The 27,291-nt window shown below is 36.7% G+C and overlaps 1 protein-coding gene across 4 annotated transcripts in view; it reads left to right on the top strand.

Moving 5' to 3' along the window:
- ATP8A2 (ATPase phospholipid transporting 8A2) overlaps positions 1-27,291 on the top strand; it is a 563,643-nt gene that overhangs the window by 361,647 nt on the left and 174,705 nt on the right. For all 4 annotated transcript variants that reach the window (XM_084878763.1, XM_084878761.1, XM_084878762.1 and 1 more), the window contains exon 28: positions 23,751-23,825. In XM_084878763.1, the coding sequence (XP_084734889.1) occupies positions 23,751-23,825 (75 nt within the window). The remainder of the gene's footprint in view (positions 1-23,750; positions 23,826-27,291) is intronic.

The raw sequence follows: 27,291 nt of genomic DNA, 5'->3' as shown, positions 1-27,291 counted from the left end.
ATGTTGTGATATCTGTGTATGATGGAAAAATGGAACTTCCAGCAGGAGAGCAGTGCTTGACTATAGAATCAAGTTTTGGTGAATAAATTTACATTTATATATTCTAAGTTAAAATATTTATGGTCAGGTTTGACCGCTTTTTTAATTAACTGACTTATAGTAGGTGTTAACTAAATGAGGTGACAGAATTGTAACAGGATGCTAAAATGAGTTTAATAATATAACTGAAACTGAATATCAAAATTCTAACCCAGTGTTTGGGATAATACAGTCATTTAAAAGTGGTTCATGGTGTCAATTTCAGAGATACTATAATTTTATTTTTGCTCCAGTCATTTAATAAATAGTTATCACACAGGTGATATATGATGTGCTGCCATGCTCTCTTGTTTATATCAGCATCTAAACTCAACTTGCCACTTGCTTCTTCCCCCTACCTTAGTATTGAAATTCTGTCCATCCTTCCAAAACTATCTCTAATATTATCTTTACTCAAAGGGTATCCTAGGTTCTCCATGTAAAACTGAGGTGGATTCACAAAACTTGTTAGTTAATAATACATTGAATTATACCTGTTCTTTGCCTTAGAGTAGGTCCCAGTACTATGATTTTTGCCTAACTTATTTAAGAGAGCACACGCTAAAATAATGTGAAGAGGAGCTGAAACTTCCATTTATGTATCAGAAGAAATAACAAATGATTGTCCACAGCAAGCACAAATATCCATTTTTTGAGAAAGGAACACATTAGTAATGTTCTGCTGGTGCATATAATGCATTGTATGCTTTGGCAAAACATTGTGTTTAAACTTAGTTTTTGTTAGGGTATTTGAAAATTCCTGTCTTAATTTATAATCATTTTTTGAGGGTGTGAGAAATGGTAGTTTTAATGATATTTATATAGAGATGATTCTTGGTTGGGAAGAAGTATTAATAAATATTACAATTTATATTAAAATGTGAATATGGGTTCCCAGCCAGTGTGGCTCACTTATTGAACGTCAACCTATGCATCATTGATTCGATTCCCAGTCAGGGCACATGCCCAGGTTGCAGGCTCAGTCCCCCTTTAGGGGCGTGCAGGAGGCAGCTAATTGACATTGATGTTTCTCTCTCATCAATGTGTCTATCTTTCCCTTTCTCTTCCTCTCTCTCAAATCAGTAAAAACATATTATTTAAAAAGTGTGAAGATAGAAATAAGTGATGCCTACTTGAAAAGCTATAAAATTTAGAAGCCTGTCTGCTCTGACAAGTGATGAGAAAGCTAATTTTAACTCTTAACTATAATAATCTACATGTGTTTTGGAGTTTAATTTTCTATGACGTTGAATAATTTTATGTGAGTTTTGTAGCTTTGTAGCTTTGTTATTCTATTGATCTAATAATTAAATAGAGAGAAATTATTATGTCTACATTTATAAGACTACATGTTAGTTTCTTCATTATTATTGAGTCACAAAAACTGTCAAGAGCTTTTTGGAAACACATTCCAGGTCTAAAAATGTCTTTTTTTAAAAAATATATTTTATTGATTTTTTACAGAGAGGAAGGGAGAGGGATCGAGATTTAGAAACATCCATGAGAGAGAAACATTAGTCAGCTTCCTCCTGCACTGGGGATGTGCTTGATCGGAATTGAACCCAGGACCCTTCAGTCTGCAGGCCAACACTCTACCCGCTGAGCCAAACCGGTCAGGGCTAAAAATGTCTTTAAATACGAACTTTTTCTCTTTTTCTTTTGAGACAATTGCAGTTAGACATTTTGCTTCACTATGTAAAGGTTCCTCCTGGAGAGAGACTCAGAGCCTAATGTGACCTTGCTACTCAGCTGCCACAGCCTGGATTTGATGGCCCTGCTAAATGACTTCTTCACTCGGTGTGTAGAGAAATGGATTCTGTGAACTTAAAACCATAGCCCTGTCCAAGAGATGTCTAGCATAAAGAAAAGGCAAAAGTTAGTTGAGTTTAAAGAGGTTTGTTTAGGAGAAATATGGGGTGTTAAAGAGTTAGACACTGCCATCAGAATTTTAGCAATGATGAATAGTTCTTAGATCCAGAATGTAAGTTCTCTGACTCACTGACATTAAACATTCAATTGCCAGCTTTTGCTTTCTTGATTGTAAATTTTCCACTCATGTATTTTAAATATTTGGCTAAGGATTTTGTTAAAATACTTTTTTTTTTTTTCATTTCCTACAAATTCTGACTTTGCTTTAGAAATAGATACCTAAGAGTTAGCTTACTTTTTCTTATTTAACCTTATTTAAGGATAATGAGGTAATATATCTTTCATTTGATCAGAAAAAAAACCCTGTAATAAGTATAATTTATTCAAAATTAAAGGTTGCTCTGGAACTCTCTGTGTACTAGAAATCAAAAGCTATGCATATAGATGTAGTTTCTACACATACTCTATACTCAAAACCATGCTGACATTTCAGAAATTAAGTACAGACAGTGTTTATAAAATGCCACATCATGGCATGAAATATGGAAACTGTAGAAATAGTTAAATTATTGTCTTGTTGAAGGCTGCAGCTCTTATAATATTAACTTTCTACATTATTTGAAGGTTCATAGCTATTTAATGATTACCAATGTAGCTGTCTGTTGTTTTTTTTCTGAAATGCTTTATTCACTGTATGTATATCTTAATACTTATAAGAAAGCGAAAAGAATTTCAAAGACTCTAAACCACATGTGTCAAACACAAGGCCCGCGGGCCAAATCCAGCCTTCCAGGCCTTGCAATGTGGCCCGCACCGCGCTGTCATCACTGCACTCCGCTGTCAGTTTATGACATTGTCAGTTTATGACTGTTCAGTAAACCATTCGGCCCGCGATTTAGGCTGGATTTTAGATTTTGGCCCCTTCTCTGATTGAGTTCGACACCCCTACTCTAAACTCAAAATTGTAATACAGCATTTGCTACTTTAGAGTACAAATCAAAAGATCAGGCTCTTGGTGATGGGATAGGAGCACATTATTCATGTGTTAAAGACAGGGATCATTTTAGACTCTGGAGCTAATTGCTCTACAAACATATGTACAGCAAATTCCCTGGTTGAACCGAATCTCACAGTTCATAGTAGAATGGAACAACAAAGAAAAGTGAAGTTAGAGAAAACAAAAGATACCACAAAGGGAATGAAGGATAAGGGAGTGACAGAAGGAGAAATGAAATCTTGATCTCAAGATTTTAAGACTCAAATGGGGGCATAGTGAGTGAAATCTGGTTGGATGAAAAGTGATGTGTTGATTTTATTGCTCGGCTTGGATGTGGTCTATTGCCCTATCTTCAAGTTCACTGATCTTTTCTTCTCATCTAGTCTGCTGTTGAACCTTTCTATTGTGTTTTTCAGTGAAGTTATTGTATTCTTCAGCTCCATGATTTCTGTTTGGTACTTTCTGATATTTTCTGTCTCTTTGTTAAAGTTCTCACTGTATTCATTAATTCTTTCCCCAAGCTCAGTGAGTATCTTTATGACCAGTATTTTAAACTCTTTATCAGGTAAGTCACTTATTTCTATTTCATTCAAGTCTTTTTCTGAGTTTTTTTCCTTCCATTTGAAATAGATTCCTGTTTCTTTATTGTCCTTGACTGTCTGTGTTGGTTTCTGTGCATTAGATAAACCAGCTACCTCTCCCAGTCTTGAAGGAGTGGCCTCATGCAGGAAATGAACTTTATCATTCACCCTACCCTAGCTTTTGGCTGTCTCTCAAGCCTTCATAATTAGCCAAGCAGCCTACTTTATTTTCAGTGGTCCCCAGTAGCTGAAGGTATGCCAAGATGGGTCAGTGTCCCAAAGGGGAGAATCTCAGTACCTAGATTCAGGCTGATTGGAAGCCACACATTCAGGCAGCAGCTTTTAAAGTACACAAATACACCTCTTTCAAGGGAAGACCAGAGGATAGGTGTTTCTGTCTGCTTCCTATTCACTGAGCCCTGGGGTGATTGCCATTTCCTAATTGTTTCTTTCTCTGCTACCATCCCATTAAACTCATGAACACAAGCCCCACTGGCTACCAGAGCCAGTTGATCAAAGGGTGTCCCTTAGGCGGCAGCCACAAAAATTAAGGTACTATATGTAAAACCTAGGGCACCAAATGGGTGGATGAGTTCCATTCCAGGAGATCCCAGTGCTCTGCAACATGGCAGAGGGAGAATGCAAAGAAGGTGCCTATCAGACTCCGTCCCTAGAGGATATTTCACTAGGCCCCTCAATGTGTGTTAAAGTAGATCCCTGCCCCTCTGGTTGACAATTTAATATAACCAAATGAGCCTCTTCCACAGAAAGTCTGGGCACTTTTCAGTGGCTCTGGGTCCTGGGATGAGTGAGTCCACCTGTGGGCCCTTTAAGAGCTGTTTCTCGGTGCACTATAGCCTTTTGAGTCCCCTGGATGCAAGCCGCATTGGCTTTCAAAGGTAGGACTTACTTCTCCGGAGCAGGTCTTAAAATACCAGGTGTTAGATGTAGGTTAAGAATCCTTGCTCCTCAGGGAGAAGCTCCGGTTTGTGAGTTCCCTCCCATTTGTGGATGGCTCTGGGTGGGGGAGTTCATAGTGAGATTGTGTTTTAGCTTCCTCTCATGCCTGCTTCGATGTGGATTTTGTTCACTGGCCCAAGGTGTAGGAGTTGCTCAGCTAGTTTGGGTTTTTTCCAGTGAGAATTATTCCATATGTAACTATAGATTTGGTGTATATGTGAGATGAAATGAGTTCAGGATCCTCCTGCATTGCTATCTTGAACCAGAACTGACAAGTTGGTTTTAGATGTTAAAATTATAGTGATTACAGGGATATAGGCCAGGAAGGGTAAAGCACAAGGACTTTTTAGGGCAGTGAAATGATTCTGCATGATATTGGGATGATGGATACATGACATCTTACATTTGTCAAATTTCATAGAAATGTACAATATGAAGTGTAAGCCTAGTCTAAACTGTGGAGTTTGATTAATAATAATGTACCAGTATTGACTCATCAATTGTAACAGGTGTACCACACTAATATATTAATAGGAGAAACTCTTTGGGTCTGTATGGGTGGTAATGGAAACTCTGTGCTTTCTGCTCATTTTTCTGTAGACTTAAAACTATTCTAAAACAAAGTCTATTCATTATTTTTCAATATTGCAGTGATACACAAAGATGAAGCTGGGCAGTAGCCAGTGAGTAAAAGAAGGCTGGCATTATAAATGCAGTTTGAAAGTCTTCTATATAAAGAGACTTTCTGGGCTTCAGGAATAGATGAACTCCTGGTAGAGGAATGATGAAAGGGAAGATGTGAAGTCCCAACAGTGAGTCTCCTAGTACTCCCATATAAGGGCCTGGCTCACAACAGGAGATGGCAAGGGTGAAAAAGGAGTGACACTAAAAATTGGAGTACAAGTGTCATATCACATCTCAGCAGCCAAAGAGAGATGAATTTGAAAGGTCATTACTTATGCTCCGAAGAGGTGAGGGATAATGAGGACTTATAATGGTCATTAAATCTGATGATTAGGTGGGGAGAAATCTGTCAGAATAGTTTTAATACTGTCCTGGTTGGAGATTGGTTGTGGAGGCTAAGACTCAGTTGATCTGGAAACAGAAGCTAAAAGTATAAATTTCTTTTAATAAGTAAACAACTTTACTTTTGGGGAGTAGAGGGATGGTATTTCTTTCTTTTAATCTATGCAAGACAATCTGTTTATAGGAAGAGACTAAAGAGCTAAAATTCTGGTAGAGGTTTCACATTTGGGGCATGATAGTAAGAAATGGAAATGGAACGAAGACCTTGAGTAAGAATTAGCCAAGAAACCAGAAAGAATGAGAATATGGATGAGCAGAAAAATATATAAGGTGGTTTTACTATGCCTGTCATCAGAGATTTGGGATTACAAAGAAAATAGATGGGGAGGTTAAACTATATCTTCTCTCTCTAATAGAGTAAGAGTTCAACTTATCTGCTAATTACTTGGTATTTGAGATGTTGAACCAACTGTATCATGTGTCAAATGAAGTTTTGAGGCATTTTCATTTGAAGTCCTCCACTGTAAAGTGCTCTAAATCTACTACATGATGGCATAATTTTTAATTCAAAAGATCCAATAGAAATTATCAAGCCCAACTTAGTTGTTTTTCGAATGATAATGACATAAAGAAAGGTTATGTAGATTGCTTAAAGTCACGTGGCTGTTTAGGGGTTGAATCAGGACTGTAATGGAAGTCTTATCTCAGGCAATCTTGCATTTCTTCTACACTACTGCAGGTATGGAGAATTTGAGATGTTGCAATGATGGTAGGGGGCTGTAGAAAAATAAATAGCTGGTGTTGGAATGAGAGGTGAGAGCTAAAAGCAAAGTTTTTTTATTGAAATATAATTCCAATGACATAAAATTTTTCCTTTAAAGGTATACAATTGAAGAATATTACTACATTCACAGACTTATGCAACTATCACCACTATATATAATTTCAAAACACTTTCATTACTCTAAAAGGAAAACTCATAGCTGTTAGCAGTCACTCCAAATCATATTACCACCATCAACAACAAAGCATCTGGCAATTTCAAATCCATTTTCTGCCTCCATGGATTTATCTATTCTGGACATTTCATATAAATGAAATTATACAGTATGTGGCATTTTGTGTCTAGATATATATATGGTTGGCCAAGGCTTGCACTGCTGGCAATGGCAGCAGCAGAGGTGTGATGAGGGTGTCACCTTTCCCTGCTCACCAGGTTGCCTCCTGATCCTGAGGGCTCCCAAACTGTGAAAGGGGGCAGGCCAGGCTGAGGGACCCCCCCACCTCCAGTGCATGAATTTCATGCACCGGGCCTCTGGTGGGTAATATTCTTCCACAGTTACATGAACTAATGGGCCAGGAAGGACTCAGCTCCATATACCTCATTAAAAGATATATTTCTACTAAAATTTTATTTATTATTTTATCCATTGTATACCACTAGTACTTATAATGAAAACTCACTCTAAAATAATTTTTAGCACCTAGAATTAATTTTAATTCTAAACCACAGAAAATTTATTTTAATTTCTATTCATTATTTTTGTTAAGTATGATAGGGTGATCAATAGAAGGGTCATATTTTAAACCAAAATATATTAAGTTTGGGTTGAATTATATTTGGGTCAAGTGGAATATAAAACAAGTTCAAGATAAAAATAATGACATACATTTTCTGACCAGTAGAAATATTTCTTTATATATTTCTTTTTTCATGTTTGTTTCTATTTATTTGTTACTCTTAGAAAAATCTCATTTTTTACTGAACTCAGAGATAGAAGCCTCAGAGAGGACAACCTGCATCTCTTGGCAATCTGTTCCTGGAGTGGGTTGTTGTTTTTCGTTTGTTTGTTTGTTTGTTTGTTTTTTGTTTCCTTCCTTCTCTTAGCCAAAAGTTTAGCATATTTTGTTGCCTCTTTCTTACTTTTCTTAATATGTTGTTCTTCAGAACAATTCACTGATGTGTTATAGGACACATGGAATAACAAGGTGCTGAATCTTGGATGCTTTGGTCCTAGATTTCTTACCTTCTTTGTTAGGGGCTTTCTCACAACATATTGGTGGATATCATCTTCTTCTTTGTGCATCAGAAGATACTATCAACAGAGTGAAGAGACAACCCACAGAATGGGAAAAATATTTGTAAATCTTATATCTGATAAGGGATCAATCTCCAGAATACATAAAGAACTACAACTCAATAACAAGAAAATCCAACTTAAAAATCAATAAAGGGCTTGAAAAGTCACTTCTTCAAAAAGTGATAGACAGATAGCCAATAACCACATAAAAAGCAGATCACAATTTTAAATCATTAGGAAATTGCAAATTAGAAACACAATGAGAAAGATATCAATTCACTCCTACTAAGATGGCTTCTTTTTTCTTTTTTATCGAAAGTAAGTGTTGGTGAGAATGTAGAGAAACTGCAATGTTTGTGCTTTGCTGGTGAGAAAGTAAAATGGTGCAGCTGTTGTGGAACACAATATGGAGGTTTTTAATAAAGTTAAACATAGAATTACATATAATAAGGAACAGTCCCACCTCTGGATGTATACCCAAAAGTATTGAAAGCAAGAACTCAAACAGATATTTGGGCACCAATGTTCAAAGTAGTCAAAAGGTAGAAACAACCTAAGTGTTCATCAATGGATGAGTGGATAAGTAAAATGTGATATATACTTTCGATGAAATAATATTCAACCTTAAAAAGGAATGAAATTCTTATAATTTCTATAACATGGATGAACCTTGAAAACATGCTAAGAAATATAAGATGGGAACAAAGGGGCAATTATTGCATTATTCCAGTTGTATAAAGTAACTAGAATATATAAATTTATAGACACTAAAAATAGAAAGTGGTTACCAGGGACTTAGGAAGGGGGAATGGAAAGTTATTGTTTATAGGAACACATTCAGTTTGGGGTGATGAAAGAGTTTGGAGATGGATGGTGGTGGTGGTTACAGTGTGAGTGATCTTAATGCTATGAAATTATACAATTTAATGGTTAAAATGGTAGAAATAAATAAAAGAATATTGAGACCTTTTTTTTTTTTTTTTTTTTTTTTAGATATTTAGGTATGTAGTTTTTCAAAATCTCTGAGGCATTTATGCATAGCTGTTCACATATTTGAAGAACACCTGTCCAGTATCCTTCACAGTATGAACCCAGTCCTCTCCTGTCACTTCATTTTTCTTATTCTAGCCACCTGGAAATTCACATCTGCTACAATTATGTGCAAGGTGTTTCAAATACATTTAATGCCACTTCCCCCACACACCACCACCACCAAATTGATGAATGGAATATGATACTTCAAGATCCAGCCCAATGCCTACACCTTTGGAAAAGCCATGGTGACTCCTATAGACAGATCCCATGTCTCTCTCTCTTATGTTCCCAAAGAACTTTTCCAGACCTCTGATCTATCCCAAGCCTATCCCCAAACAGACTGAATTGTTTAAGGGCAAAGATGGTATCTGCTTCACTTTCATGACTCCTACACATAGCACAGAGCATAGTTTAAAGCAAAGTCATAGTAACTAGTTCAATAACTGAATCATAAAATAATAATTATTCCTTTTTTATAATTATCCTCTGAGAAAATGGATAGACCTTTCCATAACAAGAAAATAAGAAGAAATGTCACACTTTGACCAGGCTACAGGCACCATGTGGCTTATGTGGGTAGAGAGACAGCATAAAAATGCTGCTGCCTTCTTATGACCCTGGTCTGTGGAGCGAGGCTTTAAATCTTACTGTCAATATGTTAAGAACATTACTTTATTGCTTATAAAACACATGTTCTCAAATATTTGCCATAGGTCCTGTCCATAAATGAAGTGATCTTATACATATTTCTGCTACCCTTTCTATAATAAACCCCCTGCCACTGTTCCAACACCAGGAGGTTGGAAACAACTGTGTCATTAATGAACGATAGCAGAGCCTAACCAATGACCTCCAGATGAAAGGCTCATTATTTCATTACTGGCCTCCAGAGCTATTTGGTCCCCCAACACTACAGCACAGGATTTTGGCTGAAGAGTCTAAGCCTTGAACTATAAAAAAAAAATGTAAGTAGTCCTTGACACAATTTGGAGTGATTACATTCTATTGTGCCAAGAATTCCTTATTAAAAATCAATTTAATTGTGCATACACCATCTGGTCAGTATTATGGCCTTTTATGTGAGGGAACACGATTTTGTATTTACCTGATGTTCCACAGTGTGAGCATGTAATTTTGCAGAAACAGGCATTTTGTGGCATTGAAAAATTAGTAATTAAGGAAACTTTAAAAGCATTTACCAGACTTCCTTTTACTAACTTTTGTGATTTAGAACTGTAGGATTCAACTTCTTGCATCATTTGGGATTTTAATGAAAAAGGAAATGCTAAAGCAAGAAACTTATATGTGCACATCATATGCTACATTTATTTGCCTGTTAAATTTCTGTTCTATACTTTTGAGGTTCTAATACCATTCAACATAATTTAGATTGTCACATTAGTATTTATTTGTTTTCTTTTTTTATTTAAAGAATGGAAGGAGAGAGGTTTACTTTTGATTGTCTACTGAGTTGGTTTCAACCATATTAGCAAAAATGCTGCAATGTTTTAGCTCAAAATCTTACAGGCAAATGTTTCAAACTGGAGTGATTGCATTTTGTTATGCGAAATGGGGAAGATTTTTGCAGCTTGTGTTTCAAAACAGTTAATACCCTAATTTAAAAAGAACTTTTGCTCCTTTACCTGGCTCCTTTACATAGAGGCTTCAGAGTTAGATCACTTTCTTAACAAATTTTTAATCTACTCATGTGCTTATAGTTTTGAAATGTTTTGTTGATGTTACCATCTTAAAATAGCAGCAGCATTATAAGTTAGTAACCATAAATACTGATTTGATTCTGAATTGCTTTAACATCAATGTTTTAAAACATCACTTACTTGCCATATAGGGTCTACTGTTAATACCTATAGTTTATTAAACATCTATTTGGTACCAGTCATAATGTCTTTAATCTTCCCTGTGCCATGATTTCCTCATTTATGAAAATGGAGAAAATACCTATTTACCTGTATTCCCATGAGGTTTCAATGAGATAATCCATTTAGAGTGTTGCAAGATTCTTAGCACACAGTAAGTATTGCATGCAGATTCTAGCTTTCACTATCAAAAACAACAAAAGTGACAATTCTGCAGTGTGTGGTTTCCTTTACATTTATTCATTAAAAAAAATGAAGTTTGAATGGATTAAGGAAGATTCCCATGCTCAAACAGCAATTAAGTGCTTGAACTAGGATGAAATTTATTTGGTCAATTCCATAATCTGTCTTAGACTCGCATGTATGTAATCTTTCTTTTTCAATGTTAAGTGTTAATACTAGTTTGCATGTACTCATTTATTTGGCACCATCTGTATGCCAAGAACTGCACTAGATAATGGCATGTAATAGTGAGTAAAATCAATACAATCTCTGGCTGCATGTATCTTACAAATGGTGCAACAAATTTTATAGGTAAAGCAACAAAAATTACATGATGTGACCAGCTAAGAAAGAACTGAGCATGGTGCAGTGAGAGAGAATTTTTCTACATAATTTTTTAAAGTAATGCTTATTTCTTATAACAATAATGGAGATTTATAAAGAAAAAATAAATTCCCCTTATCTGCCTCCATTTTTGATCAGGTAATCAATAGGAACAGTTTAGCTAGCCTTCTATACCGTCACACTTGTATAGATACATGAACATTTTTGCTGTGGTTTTATGAAAAATGGATCTTGTACACATTGTTCAGGATCCTGAAACTTGCATATTTTGTTTGTTTGCCTTAAGAAGTGCCTAGAAGTTTTATAAATATGTGGTGTTTGCTGCTAGCATTGTGCCTGTCCACCTGACTCAGAAAGAGGAGACTCTCCATCGATGGTTTTTTGTGTTGTTTTTTTTCTTTTTTCTTTTTCTTAAACCATCTTTACTTTTTACTAGAAGCCCAGTGCACAAAATTCATGGATGGGGTAGGGGGTGGGGAGTGGGGGTGGAGGAGGATTCCTCATCCCAGTCTGCATCCTCTCACAATCTGGAACCCCTCCTGGGATTGTCCTACTGCCAGTTTAGACCTGACCCGTAGAGATCTCTGCAGGATTGGGCCTAAATTGGCAGTCAGATATCCCTCTCGCAACCTGGGACCACTGGCTCCTAATCACTCACCTGCCTGCCTGCCTAATCACCCCTAACCACTCGCCTGCCTGCCTGATCACCCCTAACTGCCTCTGCCTTGGCCCCGCCACCACAGCTTAGTCCAGAATGACATCCAGGTCATTCAGCTGTCCAGTCTAATTAGCATGTTACAGTATTATTATTATAGATTGACTTTATTGGAGGTGATCTTGGTTAATAAAATTTCATAGGTCAGGTGTACAATTCTATAATACATTCTGTGTTCACAACCCCAAGTCAAGTCTCCTTCCATCACCATTTATCCCCTCTATAACCTCTCTTACTTCCCATCACACCTCTTCCCTTTGGTAATCACTATGCTATTGTCTGTGTCTATGAGGTTTTTATTTGTTTGTTTAACCCCTTCACCTTTTTCACTCAACCAGGAACCCTTCACCTCTGTTCTCTGAGTCTGTTTCCATTTGTTTGTTTGTTTGTTTGTTTGTTTGTTTGTTTTGTTATTTTGTTCATCAGATTCTACATATGAATGAAATTATATGGTATTTATCATTCTCTGGCTTATTTCACTTAGCATATGATCTTCTGGTCATCCAGGCTGTTGCAAAGAGTAATATTTCCTTCTTTTCTACAGCTGAGTAGTATTCCATTGTGTAAATATACCACAACTTTTTTATCTACTCATTTACTGATGGATACTTGGGCTGCTTCCAAATCCTGGCTATTATAAATAATGCTGCAGTTAACAAAGAAGTTCATATATTCATTGGAATTAATGCTTCAGGTTTATTTAGAAATATTCCCAGAAGTGGAATCACTGGGTCATAAGGCAGTTCCATTTTTAAATTTTTGAGGAAACTCTATACTGCTTTCCACAGTGGCTGCACCAATTTACTTTCCCATCAACAGTCCAAGAGGGTTCCCCTTTCTCCACATCCTTGTCATCACTTGTTTGTTGATTTATTGATGAGTAGAGGCCCAGTGCACAAATTTGTGCACAAGTGGGGTCTGGCCGGCCCATCCTGATGGGCCGGGCAGGCTGGAGGAGGGGCCACAGGCAGTTGGTTGGCTGCCCCCTCCCCCTAGTTGAACTCCTAGTCAAGGGGACAATTTGCATATTAGCCTTTTATTATATAGGATAGCCATTCTGACAGATGTGAGGTGATATTTCATTGTAGTTTTAATTTGCATTTCTCTGATGATTAGCAACATTAAGCACCTTTTCATATGTCTATTAGCCATCTATATGTTCTCTTTGGAGAAGTATCTATTCAGGTCTTTTGCCCATTTCTTAATTGCTTTGTATTTTTGATATTGAGTTTTATATGTTCTTTATAAATTTTGGACAGTGGCCCTTATCAGATATATCAGTGGTGAACAAGTTTTTCCATTCAGTGGGTTGTCTTTTACTTTTATTGATGGTTTCCTTTGCTGTGCAAAAACTTTTTAGCTTGATGTAGTCCCATTCGTTTATTTATTTTTCTTTGTTTCCCTTGCCTGAGGCAATGTGCCAGAAAAAATACTGCTGTGAGAAATGCCCAAGATTTTACTGCCTATAATTTTCTTGTAGAATTTTTATGGTTTCTAGCCTAATATTTAAGTCTTTAATCCATTTTGAGTTTATTCTTATGCATGGTGTAAGAAGGTGGTCAAGTTTCACTTTTGACATGTATCTATCCAATTTTTCCAGCACCATTTATTGAATAGACTATCTTTAACCCATTATATGTTTTTGCCTTCTTTGTCAAATATTAATTGATATAAAGTTATTGGTTTATTTCTTGACTCTATATTCTGTTTTATTGATCTACTAGAGTCCCTTGGCCTGGCCTGTGGGGAACAGGCTGGAACCAACTCTCCAACATCCCCCAAGGGGTCCCGGATTACAAGAGGGTGCAGGCCAGGCCGAGGGGACCCCACTGGGGAGGGACCATGGGAGGGCTCCAGGGTATGTCTAGCCCATCTCTCCAATCCTGATTGGCTGGACCCCAGCAGCAAGCTAATCTACCAGTTGGAGCATCTACCCCCTGGTCGTCAGTGCACATCATAACAACTGGTTGAAGGGTCAAATGGTCGAGGGACAATTATCATATTAGGCTTTTATAAATATAGATATATCTGTTTTTATGTCAGTACTAAGCTATTTTGATTACTATGACCTTGTAATGCAGTTTAATATCAGGTAGTAGGATTCCTCCAAAGTTGATGGTTTGTTTTTTTGTTTGTTTGTTTGTTTGTTTGTTTGTTTTCTCAAGATTGCTCTGTCTATTTGGCATCTTTAGTAGTTAGATATAAATTTTTAAAACGTTTGTTTTAGTTCTGTGAAATGTGCCATTAGTACTTGATATGATTTGCATTGAATCTATAGTTTGCTTTGGGTAGTATGGACATTTTAATGATGTTAATTCTTTCTGCCCATGAACACGGTATATGCTTTCACTTATTTGTATCTTCTTCAATTTCTTTCTGCAGTGTCCTATAATTTTTTGAGTAAAGATCTTTTACATCCTTGATTACATTCATTCCTAGTTTGTTGTGTTTTGTTTGTTTGTTTGTTTGTTTTAACAATTGTGAATTAGTATTATTTTCTTCATTTCTCTTTTTGATAGTGCATTATTGGAGTATAAAAATCCAACTGATTTCTGGATATTTATTTTGTATTCTGCTACTTTTTGAATTCACTTATCAGTCCCAGTTGTTTTTTGATAAAATCTTTAGTATCATGTCATCTGCTAATAGTGACATTTTTACTACTTCCTTTCCAATTTGGATTCCTTTTATTTCTTATTCTTGTCTGATTGCTGTGGCTAGGATTTCCATTACTATGTTGAATAAGGGCAGTGCAAGTGGCTATCCCTATCTTGTTCCTGATCTTAAGGGAAATATTTGTAGTTTTTGCCCATTGAGTATGATTATGGCTGTGGGTTTGTCCTATATGGCCTTTATTACATCTCCACAGACTTTAGAAATGAAGCCCTGCTCACTCGATCCCATAATTTATTGAACTAAAGATACTTAAGGGGGAAGTTTTTAGGGTATTTTGCTATTATTGTGATGATGATGATGATGATGATGAAGAAGAAGAAGAAGAAGAAGAAGAAGAAGAAGAAGAAGAAGAAGAAGAAGAATTCTTATAACCTCTACTCCATATGGCATCTCTGATTTTCCCTGTTTATTTTGCCTTTTTTAAATCAACCTATTACTATTTTTGGCATACATTTTCATGTACATATATAGAGAATTAACTTTATAATAAATAAGTGCTTAATATTTCATAGACTTGCTACATTTACTCCTTAATAAATAACTTTAGGGTTTTTCTTCCCTATGCTTTTTGTTTTGTTTGTTTTGTTTTATGCTATTAACAACACTGCAAAATAAGATATGTTTTTATACAAAGATGCTTTTTAGTGATGAGAAATGAATTTTTAAAAATAGAATTTCTAAATGAGGTACATGCTTATTTGTTAACCTAACATATTGCCAGATCAAATTCCAAAAATATTGTAGTGTTTTGCTTTTTAAACAGATATGGTTAATCCTGGTTAATCAGCTCAGACAGTAGATATGCAAATCAGTAGATCATGAAGTTATTGCCACTTCTGCAAGAACCCATATGGCTCATTTATTTAATTGCTCTCTGTAGGGTACTTTTCCACTTCAAATCTCTACCATGGATCTTGGAAAACCAGATCCTCCTATTCCAAAATCAAGACACCATCTAAGTATGTCAGCTGTTCCTTGAGAACCTGAGTGGTGGCAGAAGCAGCCCACTGAGGTTGTCCAATGGCGCTGGGACCTTTACACAGGAGTCTGTGCAATTAGCCAAGACGGTTACTGCATTTTTGGCAGCGAAGCTGCAGTTAAAGCAAAGAAAGATTTTTTTCCAAGAAGGAAAAGCTATTTAATAAGTTTGGGTCAGTTTGCTCATAACAGCACTACATTTGAGGACCAGAAACCCCAGGAGCTTGGCAAGCCGTCAGTGCTTGGCAGGTCTTCCCACCAGCTCACCAAGTCTGAGGCCGTCCAGGCAGGACCTCGCTCTCTCAGCTTTGACTGTATTCATTTAATAGCATTCCTAGCTAACAAGAAAGTAAAAGCAGAGGAATCTTTTCCCCCATTAATCCAGAAAAATAAAAATTTAGTGGCTATAAACAAGCTGTGGGCCCAGTAACTGCACATCAGAAGGGGAACAGGCCGTCTGCTTGCATTAAGGCTTGTGTTTGGTGCAGCTTGGAAATTGTGCTCCACCCAAATGACATTAATGTTTAGGAATTGGGCTTTCTTTTTTGTATATGAATTAACATTTGTATATAACTAACCAGTGTGAAAGTCTGATTTTATAGTGTGTCAGGGAGCCATTGTGTACCTGTCTCATGAATATATAAAATAAAAACTAAGTACATTCATGTAAATATTTAAAAATACAGTGTGTTCTCATACTTTTTCCATTTCACCTATGGAAATCTTGCCAAAACAAAATCAAGTTTGAGTGTTTAGATTACAATGTAAGAAAAAACCAGCTCATGGATTTTGAAATGAAGGAATGGGTTTTTTGTTAGTTTGTTTTATTTTGGTTTTAATTTTTTTGTCTTTATCACACAAATATTTACAATGAAATAAACTGATTTGATGATCTAATGATGGATTATTTGAATGAAGATTGAAATTGAACTGGAAATATTGAGGATGAGCTTGTTTGTACTTTCTAAAATGCTGCAGCACCTGCAACTGATAAAAATTAGTATAAATATATCAAAAATGTTTGAAGAAACGTGGCCAAGTCAGTGCCATCTTGGACAGAATCAAAACATTGGCTGCTTATAGGAAATATTTCAACATTCAGCTAATCAAGAATGTTAATCTGAAGTGAAGATTGAAAAATTTTACATGGTTCAGAATGGCTTGAAGCAAAGATTAATGCTGAGAGAGATGCTTGATTTCTTAGGGTTTTCCTCTTATCGTATATTTTCAACAACTTGAGTGTTTTAGTTATGCAAAACATGCTCTGTATTTAAAGTTATTTCTCATTACTAACTTATAAATATACTAGTGACCTGGTGCATGAAATTTATGCACATTAAAGGAGATTAATTAGAGGAAAAAATTTAATATTGCTAATTACCCTTTCTCTAATAGAAGTGTCAGCAATGAAAGAAAATTAGTAAAATGTATATGAAAACCTTCCTCTGTCAGTGTCTGGGCACACCAAGGGACCCAAAGTCAAGTCCTCATCCACCCACATGCACCTCAAAATCACGTGAGACCCAGAACCAGTTGTACCCCCCCCACCCAATGGGCTAGATCCAGACCAGGCCAGTCCCACCCTTATGAAGCCCGGTGCCAGGACAGGGGGTGTGATCTGAGGTCCCCAACCCAGACTGGGGTGGGTGGGTGTACCTTGAGGTCCTCCATCAAGCCACACCAGGTGGGAGGATACAGCCTCAGGTCCCCTGGCCCAGCACCGGGAGAGGGGTGCAGCCTCAAGTCCCCCATCAAACCCTACTGGGCAGGAGCACAGCCTGAGTTCCCCCGACCCAGCACTGAGGGTGCACCTTGAGGTCCTCCATCAAGCCCAGTCAGGCAGGGGGGCACAGCCTCCGGTGCCCTGGCCAGGTGCTGGGGTGGAAGGCGCAGCTTGAAGTTCCCTGTCAAGCCCCACCTGGTGGAGCGTGCAGCCTGAGGTCCCCTGGCTTGGCGCTGGGGCAGGGGGAGCAGCCTGAGGTCCCCTAACCCAGAACCAGGACGGGAAGTGCACTTTGAGGTCCCCTGTCAAACCCTTGGCCTGGCCCTGGGGCGGGGGTGTGGCCTGAGGTCCCCCAGCCTGATGCCAGGGCAAGGGCACACCCTGAGGTCCCCTGTCAAACCCTTCCAGGTGGGGGGTGCGGCCTGAGGTCCCTTGTCAAGCCTTACAGGGGCAGGGGAGGGTATAGCCTCAGGTCCCTGCTGATTGCTCCTTAAGGCTCCTTATGGGAACTTGGCCTCAGCTGTGGTTGCAGCCATCTTTGTGACAGAGTGATGGTCAATTAGCATATTCCCTCTTTATTAGATTGGATATTTCTGTTACAGGAATATAAATATGTGAAGTTTTGGATACACAGTCAGTGCTCCTATGGCTTCTAAAGAGTAGGGCCTTTGGTCCTATGTGAGACTAGGCTAGAGGGGAGATAATAAAAAAAGAAACAAAACTTTCTAAACCCACACATAATCGTGGCTTCATGCAACCTGACGCATGTCATTATTTTACTTATTAAAAACATCTGTTACAACAAGATTTCTAATAAATTTATTTTTTCATCCAGGGTTTCTTCAGAGTTGACATTTGTTGTAAGGGCTGTCCTGGGCATTGTAGGATAGTTAGCAGAATATTTGACCTCTACCCAATAAATGCCGATACACCCTCAGAAATGTGTCCAGGCATTGCAAAGTGTCTTCTTTTTTTATTTATTTATTTTTCATATATTTTATTGATTTTTCACAGAGAGAAAGAGAGAGGGATAGAGAGTTAGAAACATTGATGAGAGAGAATCATCAATCAGCTGCCTCTTGCACACCCCACTACTGGGGATGTGCCTGCAACCAAGGTACATGCCCTTGACCGGAATCAAACCTGGGACCTTCCAGTCCACAGGCTGACGCTCTATCCACTGAGCCAAACCGGTTTCGGCGTAAAGTGTCTTCTTAAAGCAAAATGAACCCTAGTTGAGAATTACTGCTTAAATAGTTATATCAATAAAACATGAACATGTTTTAAAGGTTCAGAACAGTACAAGAAGTATAGGAGAGTCTCCATCCTACCCCCTAGAGTAGGGGTGTCGAACTCAATCAGAGAAGGGGCCAAAATCTAAAATCCAGCCTAAATCACGGGCCGAATGGTTTACTGAACAGTCATAAACTGACAATGTCATAAACTGACAGCGGAGTGCAGTGATGACAGCGCGGTGCGGGCCACATTGCAAGGCCTGGCGGGCTGGATTTGGCCCGCGGGCCTTGTGTTTGACACATGTGCCCTAGAGAACACTTCTGCTATCTAAAGGCAATGAATAGCAACAATTTCTTATATCTTCCAAAAAGTTAGCATGTATATGAGTATATCATCTATTCTGTACAATCATGACTATTCAACATATACCTTGATATTTTTCATTTTAATAATATATCTGTGAGATTTTTATATTCTAGCACTTAACAGATTTATAATACTCTTTCTAATGTCTGCATAGTGTTTTATTGTTATGGATGAACCATAATTCATTAAACCAGCTATCAGTGTAAGTATAGGTTCTAATTTTTTGTCTTTCCAATAATGCTATAGAAAACACCCTTTTATTTTAATATTCAATACTATGTAATTATAACTGTAAGATATAATTTAGAGTATATCCCAAAAAGTAGAATTATTGGATCAAAGGAAAAGAACAGTAAACATATTTGTAGACAGTGACTGGATATGAGAGTAGCTATTCCCTCAGATTTAAAAGTTAAAACAAACATATATATATATATATATATATATATATATATATATATATATATATATATATTATTGATTTTTTTACAGAGAGGAAGAGAGAGGGATAGAGTTAGAAACATTGATGAGAGAGAATCATTGATCAGCTGCCTCTTGCACACCCCTTACTGGGGATGTGCCCGCAACCAAGGTACATGCCCTTGACCAGAATCGAACCTGGGACCTTTCAGTCCGCAGGCCGATGCTCTATCACTGAGCCAAACCAGTTTCGGCAAAACAAACTTTTAAATCTTGGTTCATCTAAAAAATATTTATCAGTGTATGTGTACATGTGTGTGCACACACATGTATGAAGTTCTCAAGAAAAGTTAAATTTTCTATATTTATAATTTTTTTCTGTGATCACACTGCATATGTTTTCCTAAAAGTTTGTCAGCAGTTTTCTTTCTCATTTGTAAGGACTCTTTATATAAGAAATTTAGATCTTTATCTTAATCGATGTTATAGATGTTTTCACTATTAATTTGTTCTCAACTTTATTTTTATTCTCTCAGCAATGAACTGTTTCAAATGATTCCTCTTTTGTACAATTTCTGAGTTCCAAGTCTATAGTCAGCTTCATATATAAAAAACTTTTTTAATGTTTCCTCCTAATGCTTTGAGTTTTGTTTTTATATTTAAATATTCAAGCCATCTGTGATAAATTTGAATATATGAAGTGAGACCAATATACTACCTAAATTTCTATAAATACCATGATAATCTATTATATAAAAAAGGGCATTTCAAACAAGTAAGATAAAGATGGCTTAGTAACCAAATGCTATTGATATAATTGTCTCATATTTGGGTACAAAATATAAAGCTGGGTCCATACTTGGTACTTGCAAGGAACTAATAGAAGCCCATTATAGTTTAATGAAGGAGAAGCAGTATTTTAAGAATAATAGGCGACAACCTCATCTATTGGGCTTTGTTAATTCAGGGTTATGGATTTGATCTTATTCAAATAGTGTTTCTTTTTCATGTTTGTTGGACATGTTTCTTTTATACATGGCATATATTTTGGGTTTCCTTTTTAACCATTGAACATTTAAAATTTTGTATTATTAATATAATGGACATATTTGTATAATCACATTTTATGTAATATTTTCAGTTTTTACTATTTCCTTGGACTCTATATTTTGCTAAAATTCTTGCAATGTTTTATTTCCCTAAGGAGTTGTAAACATTCACTATTGGCTTCTGGTATTATGTATTGCTAGAGAGAAAGATGAAGCCAACTTGCTTTTGCAGGTTAATTGCTTTCTTGCCTGACTATATTAAAGATTTGCCCTGTCTGGTAGACTTAATTGGTTGGAGCATTGTACCATAAATGAAAAGGTTGCAGGTACCATCCCCAGGCAGGACATGTACAACCAATGTTTCTCTCTCACATTGACACCTCTCTCTCTCTCTCTCTCTCTCTTTCTCTCTCAAAATTAATGAAAACATATTATTGGGTGAGGATTATAAGAAAGATTTGATCTTATAGAATTTTAAAACTCATGAATTTATTTATCAGGGTTTGTGTGGGTGTTTATCTTTCTATATCTGTTGTTTTGTTTCCTAGGGACAAGGACAAAGAGTACCCTCTCCATTGGCTGATTAAGGATTTAGAATATTTCAGAAAACTTTTTTCTGCTATATCTTTGAACATTTTTTCTAATCTACTATTCTGTTGTTGTTGTTGTTGTTGTTGCTGCTGCTGCTGCTGGTGTGTGTGTGTGTGTGTGTGTGTGTGTGTGTGTGTGTGTGTGTTTATTTTAAGGTACAACCTTTTTGGAATTAAAAAAATCATCTTTGAAAGGTTATCAGTTTCTCTTAAAATCAATGTTAACCTTTGCCCTTTGGCCAACATTTGTTTTCACAAGCCTACTCCATTCTGACTGTAAATCCCTGATTGTGAATCCCTCTGAGTTTCAAGTCTTGGATTTATTTTCCTTCATGTAGCTTGCATCTTTTCTTATTTGTTTCCTTCTTTGATATCTTATGGTACATATCCAATTTTAGATATTGTTTTAATGAAAACACATACTTTTTTTTAAAGCTCTCAAGGGATCACCAAGAGCATTCAGAATTTTATTCTGCCTAGTGATCTGGTTATTCTGTAGAGATGGTTTCCTATTATTTCTGTCACAGTGTCTTTTTTATTTATTATTTTTGTTGATCTAGGAAAGATGGCTTCAAATTTGTCTCAGAACATTTTTTTTCATCATGTTTTTTGTTTCTTCCATGTTGGTCACCCATCACTTTTCAGTAGTAAGCACCTCTCTCACCATTTCTTCTCCTTGAGAGAGTCAGAAGCCTATATGCCTGACAGTGAAGTTCTGCATGTTATGGGTTTTGTTACATGATTTTACATTTATTTCTTTCAGTTGTCTGCCAAGTGTCTGCTAAGTTGATTGCCATCTCTATTCTCTATCTACCCTGCCATTCTCCTCACTTGCTTCTTGGGGTGGAGGGAAAGAGAAAAGGCCTCTAGTGTCCTTTAGCTTCAGTTAGCCTGCTGTATTCAGTCAGTCCAGTAACTACAGCCATGACTTGTCCTTACCTCTAGATTCTATCTCTAAGTAAGAATTAGTTCAGCTATCTCTTGGGTTATTTCATGCATTTCTTAGAAATCTTTTTGCTTTGTAGGTTTTGTCTGCTATTGGTATGCCCCCTTGATCTTGTCATGTTATTTTCTATTCTATGTAATTTATAGCTTTAATTAAGGCTCTCTCATAGTGTCATTAAAAGTATTTCTTTTCCATTTTCAATTTTTGCTAATTTCAATTGACATTAGGGAGGGGAGTGCAATATAAATATCACTGCTCCACTTTCAACAAAAGACAATAAATTAACTGAATTAAGCAGTAAAATAGTGTTTACTAAATATTTATCAATGTTTGCTCAATTGATTGAATAAGAGACTATAGATGTACGGTGCAATCTTGGCAAGTTAGTTAAAAACCCCTGAAACAGTTTACATGTTTGTTTGAATCAGATTGTGGATCCAGGCTCTCATTGCACTGAAGGATTATTTGCCAAGGCCTTGAGTGGTAGGGTAGCAGTGTGATTGAAACGTCATTTTAGGAAGAGCAAATGTTAGAATAGGTGTTGTAAAAATATTTTGAGTACAGAGCACAACAGAAACTTCTGAATTCTTAGTTCTCCACTAGTATGTCTTCACTGAGAATAGCCAGGCCTCCTGAGACCTCTTGGGAGATAGTTTGTGGAAGGATTTTTTAAGGGCAGCAGCTGACTTAGGAGGTATCCTCAATAGTTGGGTTTGTATTCTTGTGGTTGGTTTTGCTTTGTTTTTAACTAGGAAAAGAGATGATGAGAGCTGTGCCTAAGAAAACTTCATCTGGCAATTGAATAGAAATATTTATTTGTTCCCACTGGAACTCAGTGAGTCCCTATTTGCACCAAATATCATATACTGTGTACAGTTGCACAGGAGAGGGAATAATTCCTATCTCAAGAAACTTAGTCTGGTGGAGTCAAGAAACTGATTTTGAAAATTCTGATTTAGTACAATTTCAGCAGCAGAGTTTATCTCAACCCAGATTATTGTGGGGCAGCTATTCTGTGTTGCCAGTGTTCCACCATGGTAAGATTCAGTCGGTCACAGTTTTATACCGGTGAAATCTGTGATTCTGGGATTAGCATGAAATACTTTAATGTCTACACAAATCCTTGGAATCCTGTGGTAGCATATCGATTTAGCTGAATTTTAGATAGCAGCAGTTCCTATTTCTGTATTCACTCCCTTTTAAGTCGGGTTCCTGTTCTTCAACCTGATGGCTTGCCCTGCTCTACTCCACTCTTACCATTTCCATGTCTTCTCCAAATCGCACCCGAGCAATCATTCTCTAAAATAGTTTTATTTACTTGTCATGCATGTCCCTGGCACTTCGCTCTGTAGTAGTTTTTATGTCAGTCTTGCCTAATCAATTAGAATTATAGACTACTTGAAGACTTGAATAATCATCCACATTTTATTTATTTATACAACCCATGTTGCTCCAAAACATGATTTAAGCATGTTTCTTCCATATATTATGCTTTCGCCTTTGCTACAGCGGTGGACATTTGATTATGAAGGGTCAGCATTTTATGAGCTAAGAGCACATGTGACCAGCAGAGAAATTCTTGTTGTTTTTCATTTAATTTTTTATCTATTTGAAAGTCCCACAAAGATAAATTGTATTTATCAAATCAGCTTTATCGGGAAAAGGAACTTCAGAGACTCTTCCAGCCAGTGAAAAAGTGTTGACACAAAACATACTAGTTATAAATTAAACATCAATTGCTTTTCTATTAATATGTGCATATTATCACTTAAAATCATTGTATGCCTTAATATAAATTTTCCTTAGATTTGTTATATTGGGAATTCATATTTTATGAAAGAACAATTGCTACAGTCCTGTGGCTTTTATCCCTTAGCAGCTGTGTCCAGCTGGTGGTCCACATTCCCGCTACTTCTTCAGTGAATGGAAACATTTAGGTCAATATTGATATAAAACTTCATGAACTTTCTTCTCTTTCAGCTCTGGTTCGCCTTTGTAAATGGATTTTCTGGGCAGATTTTATTTGAACGTTGGTGCATCGGCTTGTACAATGTGGTAAGCATTCTCCATCTGTCTGATAGCACACACAACTTCAGTGACATTCCTTTACTGTTTATGTCTGGGAAGTGTATCTAAGTCCATCATCTGTATACATAGCAGTCAGCACAAATACATCTTTAGGGCCTTTTGTTGCTGCGACACATCCTGCAGAAGCCCAAACTCTCCACACATGGTTTCAATCATAGCAGATCATTCTTGAATAACCCCATGAAATTATTAACCCATATATCTTGATAATGGACCCTTGTTACCTCCTTACTGAATGCCTGTGCAACATTTTCTAGTTTTTAGCTTGAGAAAATTTCTGAATTATATCTAAACTCATTCCACTTTGTGATTTTATTTCTGAATTCCTAAACATAGATATATGAGCATACAGGATGTGATCTAGTGTCCTTTTTGTGTTTCTTAAAAGTAGCTGTCCTGTGGAAGGACTTTCCTTTCACAGCTAGTGCTAAAATAATGAATTCTGACTTCCAGCTCCTGTGGTGAATGGTAACCAGTTTATTTGGTGTTTGTTAATGATCTTTAAGTTCTTTTTATATTACTTCATTGTAATGAGTGCAAAAGCTGTAATAAATATAAACTACAAGCTTAAATGACTACGTAGCTACTGAGCTTTGTGTGTTACTGGCAGGGGTGAGCTGGGGGGTTGTACTAAGTGCTTTAGACACCCCAGTGTGGCAGGTTTTTTGAGTTGCACTTTCACACTTGTTTTAGACCCTAACTCTGACATTCTCTGCTTCATTATAAATAGGTAAAGATGGAAGTTACCAGACATAAGTAATATACAATAATGTATATTGTGGTGCTATAAATATTTACAGCTTGAATATACACTGTGGCTGGATATTCAAGGTATCCATACATTCAACCCTTGTTTGTTTGTTTGTTTGTTTGTTCCTCCCTCCCCTCCTTCCTCTTTCTCTCCCTCCCTCCCTCCCTTCCTCCCTTCCTTCCTCCCTCCCTTCCTCCCTTCCTTCCTTCCTTCTTTTCTTCCTTTTTCTTTTTTTTTGAGTAGCCACTATATTAGGTGCCTAGTATAAAATACTGCATATAACAGGTTGCCCCAGTCCTGTGCAGTTTAAAGACTAAGAGACTTGTGTGCCTGCATATAAGTGGACAAAGACAACAGGGGAGTGAGGGCATGAGTGGGGAGGGGGAGGTAATGGGGGGATGAGGACAAATATGTAATACTTCAATCAATAAAGAAATTAAAATTAAAAAAAGATAGAAAACAGATGCCTGGAGTATTTTGGGTGCCAACTCATCTGCTAAGATCCATATAAATAAATAAATAAATAAATAAATAAATAAGGCTAAGAGAGTCAGATATGTAGACTAAATGACACTGAGACTGTTTGGATGCTGGGTATATATAGCATTGGTCAGTAACTGTGTTCCTCACCACAGAGTGCACTAACAAGTTTGTTGCTAATACTTACACCCAAATAGACAGCGGTGACACGTGGTGAGAGCAGGGCTGAATTGGTATTCATTTATCACCTGTACTAGAAAAGCTACTCCAACCACCTACCACATGGATAGGACTCAAGCACCTCCCCTTGGCAGATTGTTAACTTTGCAGGATTTAAAACTGTTTTTAAGCAGGTTAAAATTATGTGACCATTTAGAGGAAAATATGCTGGCTGCTCCATAATGATTTAGTGCTAGAAAGGGCCAAACCCATGTCCACATATGTATTTAGAAACAAGAGGCTGAGACCTGGGAGGCAGTCATTTAGAGCTAAAGCCACAACTGGAATACATATCACCAGACTAAATGACAAATGGAGGTTAGCCCTATTTTCACACTCAGAGTATGAGAGCCGGATTGTTCTTTTAGTTCCATTCAGTCCTGGGCAATTCAAATTAATTAAAAAACTAAAATTGTGTGCCTACTCTTCATAAGATGCTGATAGGCTGGCTGTAGGATGATAATGGCCAAAATATGGTCCACAGACCACTTGCAGGAGAATAACCAGGATTTGTTTAAAGATGCTGATTTTTTATCTCCAACCCAACTGAATTTCTCAGAGATACTGAATTTTAAACAAAATTTTCTAATGAAGCTTATGCACATTAAAGACTCACAAAGATCTTTGATCAATAGGGCTGGGAATATTTTTTGTCTACATTAGTTCCCCAGTCTATAGTGAAGAGAATATTGCAGCAGAGAAATAAATTTCCAGGTGAAACGGCCCTAAGGTTCTATGGAGCACACAGTACAATTGTTGGAAAGATGGTAGAGAGTAGATATCTAGGATCTGTGAAGTGGAGTCAGAGGGAAGGTCATTGATCTTCAGACTCAGTCATGGTGAGAGGACCAAAGCTTTTGAGAACATGGAGGTTTGCCTGCAGGCACATGTGCACACACCCTTGGAACACATTTATTTCTGAAGCAGTTGGATGTAAGTTAAGATATTATGCCCCTTACTACTTGATATTTATTGCACAGTTGCTAAGATAATTCTCTTAGATAACTGCAGTGTAATGACCAAAATCTGAAAATTCAACAAGGATATGGTACTCTTATCTAAACCACATTAGTCCATATTTCAATTTTACTATTATTATTCCAATAATGTACTATTTTGAAATATTTTTCTACTCCAGAATCACTCTCCTCAAAAACCCAGTGCAAGACAGTTTGTGACATGTATGGCATTTTCTCTTCTGCACTGGGTTCTTCCTTTCATTTTCTTTAAACAATACCTATGCTTTTCTTCTTCTTCTTTGTTTGAGTCCCACAGGCAGCTAAAGTAGCACATCACTGCTTCTCAGTGTAACTCTCATAGCAGGTGAAATAGCAGTAAACTGACTTAAACACTTACATCTCTCCAAATAATGAATGAATGCTGTCCTATTGGACTCTCATTATTATTCTAGTATTTCAAATTTCTACAGCATTTTATTTTATGGATAGAATAAGAGTACAGAGGCCAGCAGTGACAAACACACACACACACACACACACTCACACACACACACTCACACACACACACACACACAAAAAAAAAAAAAAAAAACACAACTAGCATTATCAGATGGATTTCAGCCAAATTTATTGATAATTTTAGTGAAGCAATAACTTTGTTTTTAAACTGTTTCAGAAAATTTATACTATTTAATTTTATCAAGCCAGTATAACTTAAAGTAAACTATAGTTTTTATTAGCCAGTGTCACTTAAAATATAAATACAAAAATTCTAAGTAAGACATCAGCAAATAGAGTTCAAGAGTGTATTAAATAAACAAAATATTTGACTAAGTAAAGTTGAAATAAATTTTACAAGAGGTTCAAAATAAATTTTAAAAATTCTAAATATCACTGTATCAACCACAAAAAAAAAATACATGATGAAAAGTATTTGAGGCAATTCAGCTGCTATTTCCAAAATAAGAACTCTAAGCAAAATAAGAAAGAAAGAAGCCACATAACATAATGCAGATTCTTTATA

This window comes from Pipistrellus hanaki, assembly GCF_964339955.1.
Source record: "Pipistrellus hanaki genome assembly, chromosome: 3".
In the NCBI taxonomy this organism is placed as follows: domain Eukaryota; kingdom Metazoa; phylum Chordata; class Mammalia; order Chiroptera; family Vespertilionidae; genus Pipistrellus; species Pipistrellus hanaki.
Note: the sequence above shows the minus strand (reverse complement) of the source record. Positions and strands in the feature narration are given on the sequence as shown.